The sequence below is a fragment of the Pseudorca crassidens genome, chromosome X (assembly GCF_039906515.1).
Source record: "Pseudorca crassidens isolate mPseCra1 chromosome X, mPseCra1.hap1, whole genome shotgun sequence".
In the NCBI taxonomy this organism is placed as follows: Eukaryota; Metazoa; Chordata; class Mammalia; order Artiodactyla; family Delphinidae; genus Pseudorca; species Pseudorca crassidens.
Window position 1 is genome coordinate 4,979,926 of NC_090317.1, and position 14,506 is coordinate 4,994,431.

Sequence of the window (14,506 nt, forward strand, 5' to 3'; positions counted from 1 at the left end):
TGCCTGATTGGCCGCACACGGGCGATGGGAACGGGCTCCCGGTCTCCATCCGCAAGCTGGGTGGGCAGGGGGAGGAGCCACGTTCGATGGCTGCAGTCCCAGCCCTGAGGCTGGGAGCCGCTCAAGGGGACAGCCGCGAGCCAGCCAGCTGAGGGCCGGGAGAAGGCACAACTGGCCCCAAGCCCCTCAGCCGTTCGGCGCCAGGCTGTGACTGGGCCCCAGGTCTGCTTCCCAGTCCAGTGCTCACCCGCTGCCGCCTCTGTCCCCTTCTCAAGGAGTCTGCTTCCTCGTGCGCCACCAAGCAAGGCAGCTCTGTCGGGGAGCACGCCTCCCTGAGTTTACTTTCGGAACTGCGTCCCCCGCCCCCCAGATGCCAGAAGACTTGACCCGACAACACAGGCTGCCCGGGGCCTGCTTCTCTGCACTCGGAGGGCCGGCGCTTGGGAGAGAGCCCGGCGCCCAGGCCTGTCGGGCAGTTCTCGGCCTCGGTTCCTGCCAAGGCAGAGAGGACAAACACGTGGCAGTGGGCGGACCACACCACAAGCGATGTCAGCTTCCCGCCCTCAGCCTGCTTCCTGTCCGAGCTCTTGCCCCCCTTCCCCCGGGGCTGCTGGGAGGTGGGTGCCAGGGATGTCGCTCTTCAGTCCTGGAGCTGCTGTCTTCCTGCTAAAGCGTGGGGTGGGGAGACAGGACCTCAGGAGCACAGGGGTCGCATGACCACCCAAGGCCACCCCATCGGGAACTGGGGGAGCTGGGGGAGCCCTGTGCTCTGCCTGAGCTGCTCAGGGTGGGCAGGCCTTTCTGAAGGCAGCCCTCTCACCTCTGTTCTTGCCATCGAACCTCCCACCAGCCCTAGGAGATCTGGGTAGAAGACCTATGGTCCCAGCTTACTGACGTGACAACTGAGGCTCACAGAGGGTAAGTGACTTGCTCAAGGTGACACGGCTGGGGAAGTGCAGCGTCTCCTAACTGCAGATCCACTGCTTCTGCTTCCCCAGCCCGCTGCTTCCAGGAACCGGCTCCTGTGCCCTGCTGTCTATACCAGCCCTAACTCCATCCCCACCAGCTGCTCCATTAGGTGCATCAAATAGCAAAAAGTTGTACGGAGTGGGGGAAGGGCAGGTGGAGGCTACAGAGTGCGACGAAAGACAAAGCAGGGGACAGGCAGAAGAGTCCAAAGGGAGGGAGGTAGAGAGGCCCCCGGGGCCTGGGAAACCAAAGTGAAGGCGAGGCTGGGGCAGAGGTCAGAGTGGAGGAAGTGGGCAGTGTCTGCCAGATGAAAGGGAGTGCTTCTCGAACGGTCCACAGTTACAGGGACAACGGGATGCTGGCCGGCGTTCATCCAAGGAAGCAGAGAAACCCAGAGGATCCAGAGTTTAAGCGCGAGTCTGCGGAGCGGCACGGCTACAGAAGCTGCCGAGTCCGAAGGGCACGGCCGACGCCGGCCTGGGGTGTCACCGTCAAGCAGGGCTCTCTTCACGCTGCTGGGGCATCGGGGGGGGGCACCGCCAGCCCTCTGCTCCCGGCCTGTCCTGTTGTCCCTGGCAGAGCAGCCAGAGCATTCTCTCCAGGCCTCCCGAGGAGGCTGCTTCCTTTGTTTTGCAGACAGAGGCCCCCATCCTTTGTTCTGAATCAATGTGCTCCAAAGATAAGCCCCAAGAAAACAGTTGTTGCCTTTTGACACTGACAATTAGAATCGTTGGAAAATGGAGAAAACAGGAAATGACAAATGTTTTCAGTGACCAGGAGGAAGCAGCGGCTGAAAGGGGCTGCTTAGTGATGGACGCACTGAAGGATGGCCCAGGCAACCTGTGGCTTTCCACCACCGTGGTCGTGGAGGAGCTCACCCAAGGCCTGCCTTTCCTAGGGCTGCGGTCGGCTGTCACGGAGCTGGGTGCTGCTGTACCGGGTGACGCCGGCGGGGTGGCGTCGGGTGGGCCTGTGTGAGCCTAGGTGTGCTTCCCCACGTGGTCCCCGGAAGGAAGTCTCCCCAGGAACGAGGGCCCTGGCTCCTCCTCCCACCTGGCCAAGGGGCCACCTTCACAGACAGGCCTCGGCCAGGATGGTGATCCAGGAAGTCCCGGGGCTGCCTTTCGAGGAACTTCCTGCCGATGCCCCAGGAAGCTCTGGGGGCTCACCTGAGGGCTAGCGTTCACCTGCGGGTGCTATAGGCACAGGCAGGACAGACGGGCAAAGGGCCGGCCCGAGCCCCAACACAGCAGAGAGCCCAACACTGGGCCCCCCCGGGGAGGCCGGGCCGCCCTATGGGCCTCACGCTTTGGCCACCACAGGAGGATGTCTCCTGTGAGCCCCAGAGCACGCACCTGACGCGTCCTCTCCCCACTGCAGGCCGAGAACAATCTCATTACTGATTCGACCACTTCATGAGACCCAGGGACGCTCTAACTGGATGGGGATGAGGCAGAGGCAGATGCGCACACAGGGTTCCTGCGTCTTGGGCAGATTCGGCCTGAAGTTACTTGCCCCACGATCCCCAAGAGGAGAGCATTCTGACTGGGGAGGGGATCCAAGGGAACAGCTCTGGGGGAATGCGGGGATGGACGTGAAGCCTTATTTTGTGTAGCAGAGTTAAGAGAGGGAAGGAGGGGGGAGGGAGAGAGACGGGATGACAGAGAAGGGAGAGAGTGAGGGGAGGGGGAGAGGGAGATAAAGAGGAGGAAGAGGAGGAGAAAGGGGGAGGAGGGGGAGGGGGGAGGGGAGGAGGGGGAGGGGAGGAGGGGAGGGGAGGGGAGGGGAGGGGGAGGGGAGGGGGAGGGGAGGAGGGGGAGGGGGAGGAGGGGCAGAGGGAGGGTTTTTCTTTTTCCAGCACCAGGCAGCTCCTTGCTCCCTTCCCAGTAGACAAGGCCCTGGGTGCCCCACGCAGAGCCAGCCTGCCACAGCAGAAGCCACTCGCCTCTGTGTTAAAGGGTCAAAGGTTAGCGAGCTCCAGTGTGTGGGTTGGTTGGTTGTTTCCTCCTCCAATAGGAAAAGCACCTTCTTTTGTGGTTTTGGGAAGGCAGATTTGGAAACAACTCACCCACTCTTGTGACTTTTCCTTTGAAATGACGGGAAGACAGCGTTCTGCATGGAGATCTGAATTCTAGGGACTCCCACACGCCTGTGGATGGGGACTCCTCAGACCCGAAGCCCTGTTTGAGGGGGCGTGGATGCTCTTAGGCTAAAACTCTCCTCAGGTGTCCTTCAGAAACGGGCTGCCCACAGCGAATGGCAGGCCAGCTTCAGTGTTTCCTAACCCCCGCTCCTAACTCTCTGAGCCCGTGACTCAGTTTCTCCAGAGTGCCTCCACATGGGAGTGCTGAGTGGGTCATCAGGCCGCCACTCTTCCCTGCGGACCTCAGAGGCCAAGGCCAGGGCGGGGGGAGGGGCGGCCACACACCTGCCCTTTCCTCGGGCCTCTGCTCAATGCCTTTCCCTGCCCGGAGGGCAGCCTCCCTGACTCCGGGTGGGAAGATATAGGGTTCACCTGGCAGCCCGGTGAGCCCCTCTGTCAGTCAGCTGATGGACATTTCTCACGGGTCTACCATGGGCCAGGCTCTGTCACAGGCATGGGGTGGCACTGCGTGTCTCTACTCTCATGAAGCTTACAACGGAGGGGGCAACTGACAAGACGCAAGCAATCAGTCACAGAAAGTCATTGCCAATGGTGGCGCATCTACTAAAGAGAACACGACAGAGTGACGGGACGGGGAGTTGGGCGGCACGGCAGAAACCCAGGCGCAGGCCGTGGGGCCCTCAGGGCACATGGGAACGTGCCACACCCGGACGCCGGGGCGCCAGTGGCCTGCTGAGGTCTTTCTTTGACCCTTGGGGCCTCTGGAGCAGGAGACAGGGACCACCCGCACGGTCATGATGCTGCCACCGGGCACTTCACAAAATCAACGCCATCGAAAACGACTTTTCTCTTTTCCATTTTCTGCCTTTGCAGTTGACCTCCAGCTGTACGAACTCTCTCCTGACTCCACCTCCATCTCGGCGGTTTCAGGGCTGCCTGGTCCCGGAAGGGCTGGGTCTACGTGCTAGGATTGATCTGGCCGCAAAGGAAACAAATGTCTTTGCAGCTCGCCTTTCTTCTTCCCCTGGGGAGCCTGCATCCTCCGTCTCACACTGTGTCTGGTCTTCCTGAGTCATGGCTGAGCTGGAGGTCCTGTCCCTCAAAGCCCCCCGAGGTGGGCCCAACTTCCAAAGCTTCGTAGGGAAGATCTGAGGGCCAAGCCTCCGCCCGCCCCCCACCTCCAGTGCAGGGTGGAAGGCCTGGCTTGGCTTTGAAGAGAGATAATAAGATGGGGAAATGAATTCTCTCGAGGCAAGCTAGCTTGGATCGCTCATTTTTTGCGTTTTGGGGACAGGGAAAAACAGGTCAGACCAGGGTGGAACTCAGAGACATCCTGAGTGGACGATGCCCCAGTCCATTTTGTTAATTCTGTTTCCCTGGCAGCTTTGTACTGGACAAGCCGGAGAGCACCGTGAGAGCACACAGAGAAAAGGGGGAAAAAAAAGAGAGAGAAAAATCGATAGCCCTTGAATGGAAAGCACTGCTTGTTCTTGCGGGCCGAGGCAGGTGGGATGGGGAGAGCGAGGCCTCACGTACCGAAGCAGCATTTCCATTAAAGGCCAGAATCCCGGAGGTCCTTTCAGCCGGATGAGCATCTTCTGATCACTATCACTCAGCCAATGCTCATTTCTCTAGCTTTCTCTGCAGAGAGGTCTGACATCCCATACACACTGATATTTCATGCGCCAGAACAACAACTCCACGAGCCCAGTGAAATTCTCTGCAAAGGCCCGCTCCGGCTGGCGTCCACCATCTTTCTCTCATGCCCACTAACGTGACTCCTTAGGGCAAGTCAAGGCATTTCTTTGAGAATCTGGGCTTCCTTCTGCCTGCCCTCCCCCGGGGCTACCAGTCCTCCAGTGGGGCGATCCAACTTCCCACTTCTTGGGGTGCGTGAGTCCCAGGTGGGGTCAAAGAACACCTCGGGGTGCGGAGTCCACAGCAGACCGCTGGAGGGAGAGGCAGTTCCCGAGCGCCCACCGGCTATGGAGCAGGCAGGCACGGGGTCGGGGCGGACGTGGGGGGTGGGATTCGGAGGTGCAGAAGCGCAGCCCCTGTGCCCCACGGACTCACAGCCTGGCCGCAGGGACAGACAGGCAGGGAATGAACTGGGGTGCTGGAAGGCCAACAGCCGGGAGGGAGCAACTGCGCCCAGGGCGATCACCACTCAGTGCCCCGAAGATGGGGCTGAGATGCCGGAGCAGTCTGCTTGCCTGGGTGGTCTCTCTGCTAGAAATCCCTCCTAGGTGAACAGAGCTTTACGGGCCGGGCTGTCACCTCCTCTGTGCCCCCCAACAACCCTGTGCGGCAGGCGGGCAGGCTGAGCAGGGGACCGTGCCCAGCTGACAGATGAGGAAAGCGAGGCTGGGGGAAGTGACTTACCGACAGCGTCGCAGCTAGGCAGTAGTGGAGCGGGCACCTGCCTCCAGGCCTTCGGATCCCAGCCGCCCCAGGGCGCTGCCTCTGAGGTGCTGTACGAGGAGGTGACTCGGGCCAGCTCCTGAGCAAAGGAGCTGCCGGGCAGGAAGGACTCACTCCCCAGGGCCTGGCAGGATGGGGGCTGTCGCCCGAGGCTGACCTGGGGGGGCCTGGCTTCCCCAAGCTTGCAGGCTTTGTCTACATGAGTCTACAACAACCATTGAAGAGTCCATCAGCGGCGTGGCCACGACATGCCTCTGAATGCTCCTGTCACTGCCCTGACCGCCTAGCGGGGTCGTCTGGGTGCTCGGTGAGACACACCAAGTGGTCTGGGCCAACCAAACCCAACAGCTTTGTGGTCTTGGTTGTCTTGGGTCACAGACTCCTTTGAGAATCGGCTAAAAGCTATGGTCTCTCTCCACAGAAAAAGCACTTACGCTGGTGTCTCCCCCTTCCCAGCCCACCGACATCTTACGTATAATCTCAGGGGTTTTCTGGACCACTTACTACCCATCCGTGGGTCTCAGTTAAGGAGCCTCTGCCTCCATCAGTCACTGTCTTGTTGGAAATGGGAGTCAAGCTACGTCATCAGCAATGACCTCGACCAATCCCGATCCCTCCCCACGCCCCTCCCCCCCCCAGAGCACACCATTCTAAACTGGTGTGTAGGTACGTGTGTGTAGACACATGCTGAGGAATCTGCAAAACCAAATGGTGAGTGCAAAACCAAGCAGTCATGTGGAAACCTCACAGCAGCCCAGCCCTGAGCGGCAGCCCTCACTGCACTTCACCTTGCCGGGGCCCCCACGTTTCAGGACTTGCGTGCGAGTGGCCCCTCCCCTTTCCGTCATATTTTAGAAGGCAGGGATTTCACCCGAATTGAACATCTGACCCAATTCTTTCAGCCAAAGGCAATTAAAAACCCTCACACTTGATATCCACGTCACAGGAAGCCTCAAGACTCCAAGGAGCTGCCGAGACGGCTCTGACATCCTGCCGAGCGCAGCGAGCGCTCGGCCACAGGGGTGCCCAAGAGGACCAGGGGGAGCCTGCCTTGAGGAGAAGGTCTTTCTACGTGAAGCAGCCTCTTCGTTGTCGTGCTTTTAACACCTGAGCTTTGAGTGATCACCTGTGTCTATCAAACAGCCCGGTCGAAAGGGAAATATTTATCCTCCGAATCTAAACAGTCGGAGTCAATTCAAGTCATGACAATAAACACGACTAAGCGCCTACCGTGGGCAAGCCTCTGTGACGGATGACAGGCCAGTAGATATTTGGATGCCGTAGTTGAATTAACGATTAAAAACTGCCACCACTGAATTTATCGAGCGTTTGCTACGTACCAGGCACTAACCCAAGTGCTTTCAATACTCAGTCTCACTCAACACTTGCAACAGCTGTATATGAGGCAGGAACGATTACTGTCCTTATTTTACAGAGGAGGACACTGAGGCCCAGAGAGGTTAAGGAAGTTGCCCAAAGTCACACAGCTAGTTAGTAGCAGGGGAGGATGCAAATCCAGGTTTGCCTGGTTCCCAGGTCCACATGAAGTCTGGCACGGTGTGTGCATGTGTGTGATTACCTTGTCATATGGAAAACAGGCTTTGAAATGTAGAAACTGTTCAAGTGTGTCATTAAGAAAAGTACAGGCCGGATTTTACAAGGGATCTCCAGGCAAAATTTTAAGAACACGTTATAAATACTCAAAGATGGGATTAGGAAGAAAACCTAACTGCTTGGAGAGCTTTAGAGATGACACCCCTCTCCCCAGAGAAAAACAGAACCAAAAAACCACGTGAAATACGCTTAGCAAGTAAACTCACTGCACGTGGGAAGGAAAACTTTCTTTGCCATTCTGACGATAAGCCAACTAACTACAGAGGGCCCGGCGCCCCTCCCCTTGGGCTGGTGTATTCGTGCAGAGCTGAGCTCACTGGCCACCTGAAGCTTCGCTTAGTCAAGCTCCAATTTGTCCTTGGACCAAGGTCATCTCTACAATGGACTATTCTTTGTGCCTGCATTCCTAGCGCCTTGATAATTCAAGACACTATTTTATAGCCATGTAGGAGTTTTTACGATCCCGATATGCAACTATTCCTAGAGGTCTGATTCCTTGCCCACCCCGTGACGACACAGACTGAAAGCAATGAGTGGGGCTTATTCGTAGGGAACTGAAGCATTTTAAGCTTTTGCTCAGGAATCCCTGGTAGCTTCATGTGACTTGTAGGATATTAGTGACGGGTCAGGAAGCAAGAACCCCCATCAGCATGAACATACGCTCACAGCGCCTCGGTAGTTCATCAGGCAGAAAAAACCCTGCAGATGGTACATGGAAATTACCAGCAGCAGAAGATGCCCCGACGGTGCGGGCAGTTCTGTTTCGGCGGCAGCTGGGAACGGGGCTGCAGCCACCCATTCAAGTGGAGCAGAATGGGAGAAGGCGCTTCGCGGACCGGTGTAATCCTTGGTTAAAAAAAGAAAAGAAATAAACTAGATGAGATTCAGTCTTGACTCTGACCGACAAGGAGCTTTGTAGCTGATGCTCGTGTGTCTTCTCCGTTTTATTTACTTTGGAAAAGAAACTGCTGTTACGCGCCCTGTTAAGTGGGAGGTCCAGCTTCCAAAGAAAAAGTGGTTGGCACTTTTCAACGCCTAGAGGTTTCCACACATAAGGTAAACCCACCTCTGTCTTTGGAATCACTGAAAATCTCAGAAAAGCAAAGCCAGTCCATGATTGGTGGGCATGATTACTACCTCTCGGACTGGCCGGCTCCGCGTGATTCCAAATTTCAGATGATCAGACCCTGGGATGGATAGTGCCCGATGCTGGTGCCCGATTTCACGGAGCTCACCCCCACTGGGCTTCCCGTGATCGCTAGAGAACTTGCTGGAACGAGGTTGTCCCTGGGTCCCTCTAATGGCTTGCAGCCACTTAGAGCCCCAAGCACGTCCTGCTAAACTTTGCAATTAGGGCTCTTTGTTCCTTGGCCTCCTGCCTTCTTGGCAGGCAGGTTTCCTGTCCCATGGTGTCAGGTACACTACCCCGCAGTCATACCCATGTCCTTGGAGTTCCCCAGACAGGCTGCCGCCCGCGTTCAGTCCCCTGTGATCGCGCTCCTTGCTTCGGTAGCCCAGAGAGCCCTTTCTCCAAGTTTCCCGTCTGGAACCCCGCATGTCCTTGGAGATCCACCCTGGGAATTCTGCCTCTCCTTTGGTCCAGCTCCTCTGGCTGACTGAACATCCTTGTCGGGCCAAGTCTTAATCATCTTTAAATTCCTCTGGTGCCCAGACAGTGCCTGGCACAGGCAGAGGGTTCAGCAAATATTTGGAAAATTCAACTGACTGTATCTGTTATGAGCTTGGCACGATATCCCAGGCGCTCGGGATATGCTAGTCCAGTGAGCACTGTGCTGGCTTCTTTTAGGGATGAACGTTAATGATAAAAGTGAGCCTTGACCCTCATTTTAAACACATTTACTCATCTCTTTTCAACGCCGTTGGGTTAATAAAGCCCAACAGGGATCATCACACCGTGGAAATAACGTCAGCTAACATTTACCGCACTAACCGTGCACACACACATACATTTGAGACTGTCCCCAGTTTACAAGACGAGGAAGTGGAGATAGCTTTACCAGGCACACACAGGAGAGTGGGTACAGACCTGGACCTGATTTACAGAGTGACTAAACCCAAGCAACTGCTGGGTTTGGGAGAAGAGGCTCCTTCTCTGCGCACGGAGAGAAGCAGTCGGTGTCCTTCATCTACACTGGAGTGACCACGCTGTTGGCTATTCTGTGACCTCACCGTACAGCAAATGGGCTGCGGTGTAAGGCGCTCAGATTATGACTAACCTGCACAGACACTCAGACGCTTTGCAAGAAGCGGGTACCTGCTCTGGCTTTATCAGTTATTGACCGGATTCGATCTCGGTCCAGTCTTCGCCGTGGAGGTCGGAAGGAAATACACGCGCATTCACAAGGTCACAGTTGTGTACTGTAATTCCACTGGCTTCTGGGAGCTCGTTGATGTCTAGACTTACTCATCCTGAAAGTTCAGGCAACAAATCCTGCTTCACTCCTCCTTTGCTTTACTAACCGTGTAACAGAGGCGAGCAGAGAGAGCCCACAAGAAGGAACTGGAGACTTGGTGCGTGTGCCAGAGACTCTCGGAGGCCAAGGTCACTCACGGCTGGGCTGACTTCAGAAGCCAGCCCCAGCTGTTCAAGCCACGAGTGAGATGAACACGCTAGGGCACTAAATGCTACGCAGATAGCTCAAAGAGGGCAAGGCAGAGCTGCGGAAGAAGCTGGGTCTCTGGGCAAATGCATGAATGTGCAGACTTGTCAAACAGAGGTGACAGGAGACGACTTCGTAAATGTGAAGTCATGCTTTGGGAAACCAGGGAAGTGTAATGTGAGTCAGACTTCTTGGCCTCTTACTTGCCATTACACTACTTGGCCAAATGCAAATGCGATTTCACTATATCGCAAGCATGCATCTATTAATAACACTAGGAAAAAGCTATACAACTCAAGCCTGAGATTTTGTAAGAAACAGAAATAGAAGCTCAACAGAGCAGCACAGTCCCACAGAACCTTGAGATGATGCTGAGTCATCCTCCCAGAAAGAACAGAATGCTCTATACCTGCGCTGTCCAATACGGTAGCCACTGACCACATGCGACAATGGAGCACCTGAAATGTGTCTAGCGCACGTGAAGAACTGAGTTCTTAATTGTATTCACTTTTAATGAATTTAAGTAGCCACCTGTGAATGCTGGTGACAGTAACGGAGAGCACAGCTCTTCACCATACTGGCGAAGAGTGCAGGCTCTGGAGAGAGAGGGTCTGGGCTTGAATCATGGATTTGCCACTTCTTAGCTAGGTGATTGGGGGAAGCCACTTAACCTTTCTGTGCCTTAATATTCTCATCTGTAAAGGGGAAGTCATAGGAGTGCGTCATTCAGAGAGTGGCGGAGGTTATGAGGAGTCACCGAATTAACTAACACACGTGTAGTGCCTGCGTGCTGTATTCTCTGAAGGTTAGTCAGTGGTAGTCTTAATTAACAATAATACCTCTGCCGTGTATCAAGCCCTTTTACAACGTTCCAGGCACTGTCCTGTGGGAGGAGGTGAGCTGCACGTCCTTCTATTCCACCATCTTGATCCACTCCTCCTAGAACTGAACATGCTCTAAGGCGTGGTCTGGCCATAGCTCAGCGGAGCTACCACTTTTCCTATCTCTTGGTAAAACAGACTAATAATAATAATAAACAACGATGATAATATTAGAAACATTTATTGAGAACTTAATCTAAGGCACTGGGTTCAGCCCTTCCCTGGAGTCATTTCAATTACTTAATTCTTAGAACAATCCCAAGAGGGAGGCACTGGTATGATCCCATTGTAAAGATGAGGAAACTGAGGCACAAAGAGAAAGGTTAAGCAACTAGCTTGCTCGAGGTCAATCGTTAGTAAGTGCCAGGGCCTGGACTAGAACCCAGACATTGTCTGACTACAAAGCCCAGGCCCTGAGTTTTGCTTGATTCAATTGCCCAACTGAAACTTTTGCTAATGTGATATAGAGGCAGACCAGCAGCAAGAAGATTCTGGAGTGCTGCTAGGGTCTCACAGCTGTGCAAGGGCTGCTGGGTGGGCTATCGTGTGACCCAGGTGTTGTCTTCCTTTTGTAACAACTGTATCCTAAAATGAGAACTCCAAGTTGAGGGATTTCTGTTCTGATACATGTGGTACAGGGAGTGGGAGGGTCACTAGAGAGATTCTGCAAGAAAACCTCTAAGGTAGCGCCAATCCTATCATTCGCTGGATTTTGTAAAAGTTTCCTTTCAGCTTTTCTGGACTTTTCCTGTATAAATGTGTATAATTGACCTCCCTATCCCACCCCTCCAGGCGGTCACAAAGCACCGAGCTGATCTCCCTGTGCTATGCGGCTGCTTCCCACTAGCTATCTACCCTACGTTTGGTAGGGTGGGATAGGGAGGGTGGGAGGGAGGGAGACGCAAGAGGGAAGAGATATGGGAACATATGTATATGTATAACTGATTCACTTTGTTATAAAGCAGAAACTAACACACCATTGGAAAGCAATTATACCCCAATAAAGATGTTAAAAAAAATCAAATAAGCTTAAAAATGTAAACATCCCATTTAAACTTGTAAATTTCACTAAATATTTCAAACTATAATTGCAAACTTAATACATCTGGTTTTGTTAAAACTTCAAAAAACTGTGTATAATTGAATGTTAGTATTTCCAAGTTTAAATGTCTGGAGCTGTTTTCCGTGAGGCATTTTTGCAGAGTGGCCAGGGCTGTGCCCATCATTGGTAACGCTGGGTTATAGACAAGGAAGACTGCACGTCTGGTCAGGCTACTTGGGCCCCTGGGAATCAGCCTACGAGCAAGGTGAGGTCAAGGGCACTGCTACAAGGAGCGTCACGGACTGGGTCAAAGGATACCAAAGCTCTCGAGAGTCCAGAGCCTCTGGAGCCAGGCTCTGACAGCTTCTGCAAGGCTCCTATAGTCTCATGATGACGAAGGTGACGATGATGAACAGCTACCATGTCCAAAGCATAACCCTTCTGCTTATGCGCACCGAATCCTCCCCCCATTCTGTCCAGTGTCTCCCCACTGCGTGCAGTAAGCACTGCTGACAGGCCCCGGGGTTCCAAAGAAGCCATCCGACTGACCATCACATTCAGGCAACCGAGGAAGGGCGCGGCAGGATTTCCTTTGGAGACTTCCGGATCGAGACGGCAGACCTAATGCATGCACCTAAATTCAGTCCCTCGCAAAGCCCCACTAAAAGTCCTGTGAGGGGTTGGCCTGGTTTGGTTTTCAAAGACACAATCCTGCAAGGATAAGGCGAATGCATTAGCCCAAGCTCAAAGGCAGCTAGGCCAGGGTTAACTGACTCCACGGCCCCAGGGAAGCTGAATCACAGAATGGCAGAGGGGAAAGTGGAAAGGCAGCTTGGTCTACGTGGCAGGCTCAGGAAAAGCAGCCCCAGGCGGCCTCTGGAACTGGCAGGTGAAGTGCACGTGGGTGGCCAACACAGTGAGGCAGATGCCTGGATGGCCATCCCGCCTCCACAGCCCTGGGTATCTGCCTCTCCTCCTCTCTGGCAGAGATCTGGCTTGACCATTTGCTGCTGAATTTCCTGCTCTGTCTTCCACATCCTGCTGCCCGGATTTGCTTCACCCCACAGAGGTGTTCTCTGTTGACCTCCACCTGGAAGCTGGAGGGCCTGGAGGCAGGCTGTGGCGAGATAAAGCCCTCGGGCCAGATTCCTTCTGTCTGTCCGGTACCACGCCCATGACTCCACCAGGAGCCCTGACGGCGGTGGGCTTCACACATGGCCGGATCCGTGGTACCTTTAGTCACTGACTTCCCTAAGAGGGGAGCAGCTTCTCTTCTGGAAGCCTCCACTGAATGGTGGCACCGTGACCCTTTGCTGCCTAAGCACCTAGATGGTGCCTGCCACTTGGTTCTTCAAAACAAATCGATCGCTTGTTGAAGAGCTCGTGAATAAGTAGTGGAACTACATAGAAAAGCAAGAGAACGTTGGAATCCAGATAGTGGTTAATTCTACCAGAAGGGGCACATGGCAGCAGGGGCGCGGGGTCTACTCGGGGGTCGACCATGTTCATATAGGCCTTGCATACTTTCCTGTATCTATGTCACGTTTCACAATAAAAGGAAAAAGCTATATACACAGCTTAACGCCAGTCATGTGAAATACATATTATGGCACAGAAAAAAAATAATGTGTATTCCAGCATGTTAACAGCGGTTATCCCTGGCTAATTTATACATTGTATATTTATGTATTTTGTTATCTCATGGGATTTGTGTTTTCGCTACACTTTTCTGCATTTTCAAAGTTTACTACAAAGAGCATATATTGTTCTTGTAATCAGAAGATCTTAAAACATATTGAAAAAAGACAAGGTCTCCATCTAAGATTGAAACTGGTAAGGATGAACACGAAAGAGATGGGACGACCCATCTGTGGGAATCTATGCAGAAAATAATGACCTAAAGAGACTGGTGATGCCCCTAATCTAACTAGAATGAGCTCGAAGGTCACCAAGGAGCCGTGGGTAGGTTCCTAGCGTTGGCACTCAGATAGCTGCTATCTCTCTCTGGGAAGAGGGAGGGCTTCTAAGATACTGTGAGTGTTCTATTTCTTAATCTGTCCTGGCGGGTACACGGGTGTTGGTTTTATTATTTTGTTTTATATGCTCCTCTGTAGCTATCCTATAGATTAAAAAACAAACCAGGACTCATGTAAGTAGAAAATATGATGGTGTGTCAAAGGAACAACAAGTTCATGTAAAATCATCATCATTTAGGTTAAAAAAGTCACTTTGGAATTTAGATCTTCTTTTCTTTTCTGTTGCCGATCCCAGATCTTTCTGGAGATGCTCCAGTTGCTGGGGAACGGGGTGGGATCAGCACACTCTTCATGGGGTTTCGGGTGGCCTGGTGTTGACAGTCTGAATTCTTGTCAGGAATGCCAACCATTCCAGGGCTCAGGATTTGGGGTCTTCCTTCTTCCCTGGAAGATTTTGTCCATATAGATACACAAGCAGGTATTCCAATGACAAATGAGCCTGTGCCTTCCTGCTACGCCTCTCTCTCACAGCAACCTGGGTTTTCTTCCTTCCCCACTGGTATGGGAGCAGGGCATCATTCTCTGCTTTCCTTTTACTGAAGGCCTCACCTTCTGTCTTCTTCTGACCCATTCTGTCTCCCTGGGGCTAACTCCTCTCCCTACGACCCTAACGTGCTTTTCGTAACTCGAGGGAAATGAGAGATCACCTACTCAAGTCATCTTTCTCAAGAGGAGAAGGAGAGGGCCCATGGTTTGCTCAAGATTACCAAACAATGGCTAAGCCTCACCCTAGGAAAACCATCTTCCTGATCACGTTCTCTCCCCTGCCAGGTGAGCATTGGTGGTTGCTGGGGACGGAGGGGAGTGGGTCATGGGGT

The 14,506-nt window shown here is 53.6% G+C and overlaps 1 protein-coding gene across 14 annotated transcripts in view; it reads right to left on the bottom strand.

The window, feature by feature from the left end:
- Nucleotides 1-14,506, bottom strand: part of MAMLD1 (mastermind like domain containing 1) — a 117,386-nt gene that overhangs the window by 4,002 nt on the left and 98,878 nt on the right. For 7 of the 14 annotated variants that reach the window (XM_067724271.1, XM_067724272.1, XM_067724277.1 and 4 more), the window contains one exon: nt 7,832-7,954. The exons of 3 other annotated variants lie outside the window; for them this stretch is intronic. In XM_067724271.1, the coding sequence (XP_067580372.1) occupies nt 7,832-7,954 (123 nt within the window). Of the gene's footprint in view, nt 1-5,455; nt 5,700-7,831; nt 7,955-14,506 lie in introns of all 14 variants that reach the window. 4 more of the 14 variants (XM_067724282.1, XM_067724284.1, XM_067724283.1 and 1 more) reach the window with 1 other exon arrangement.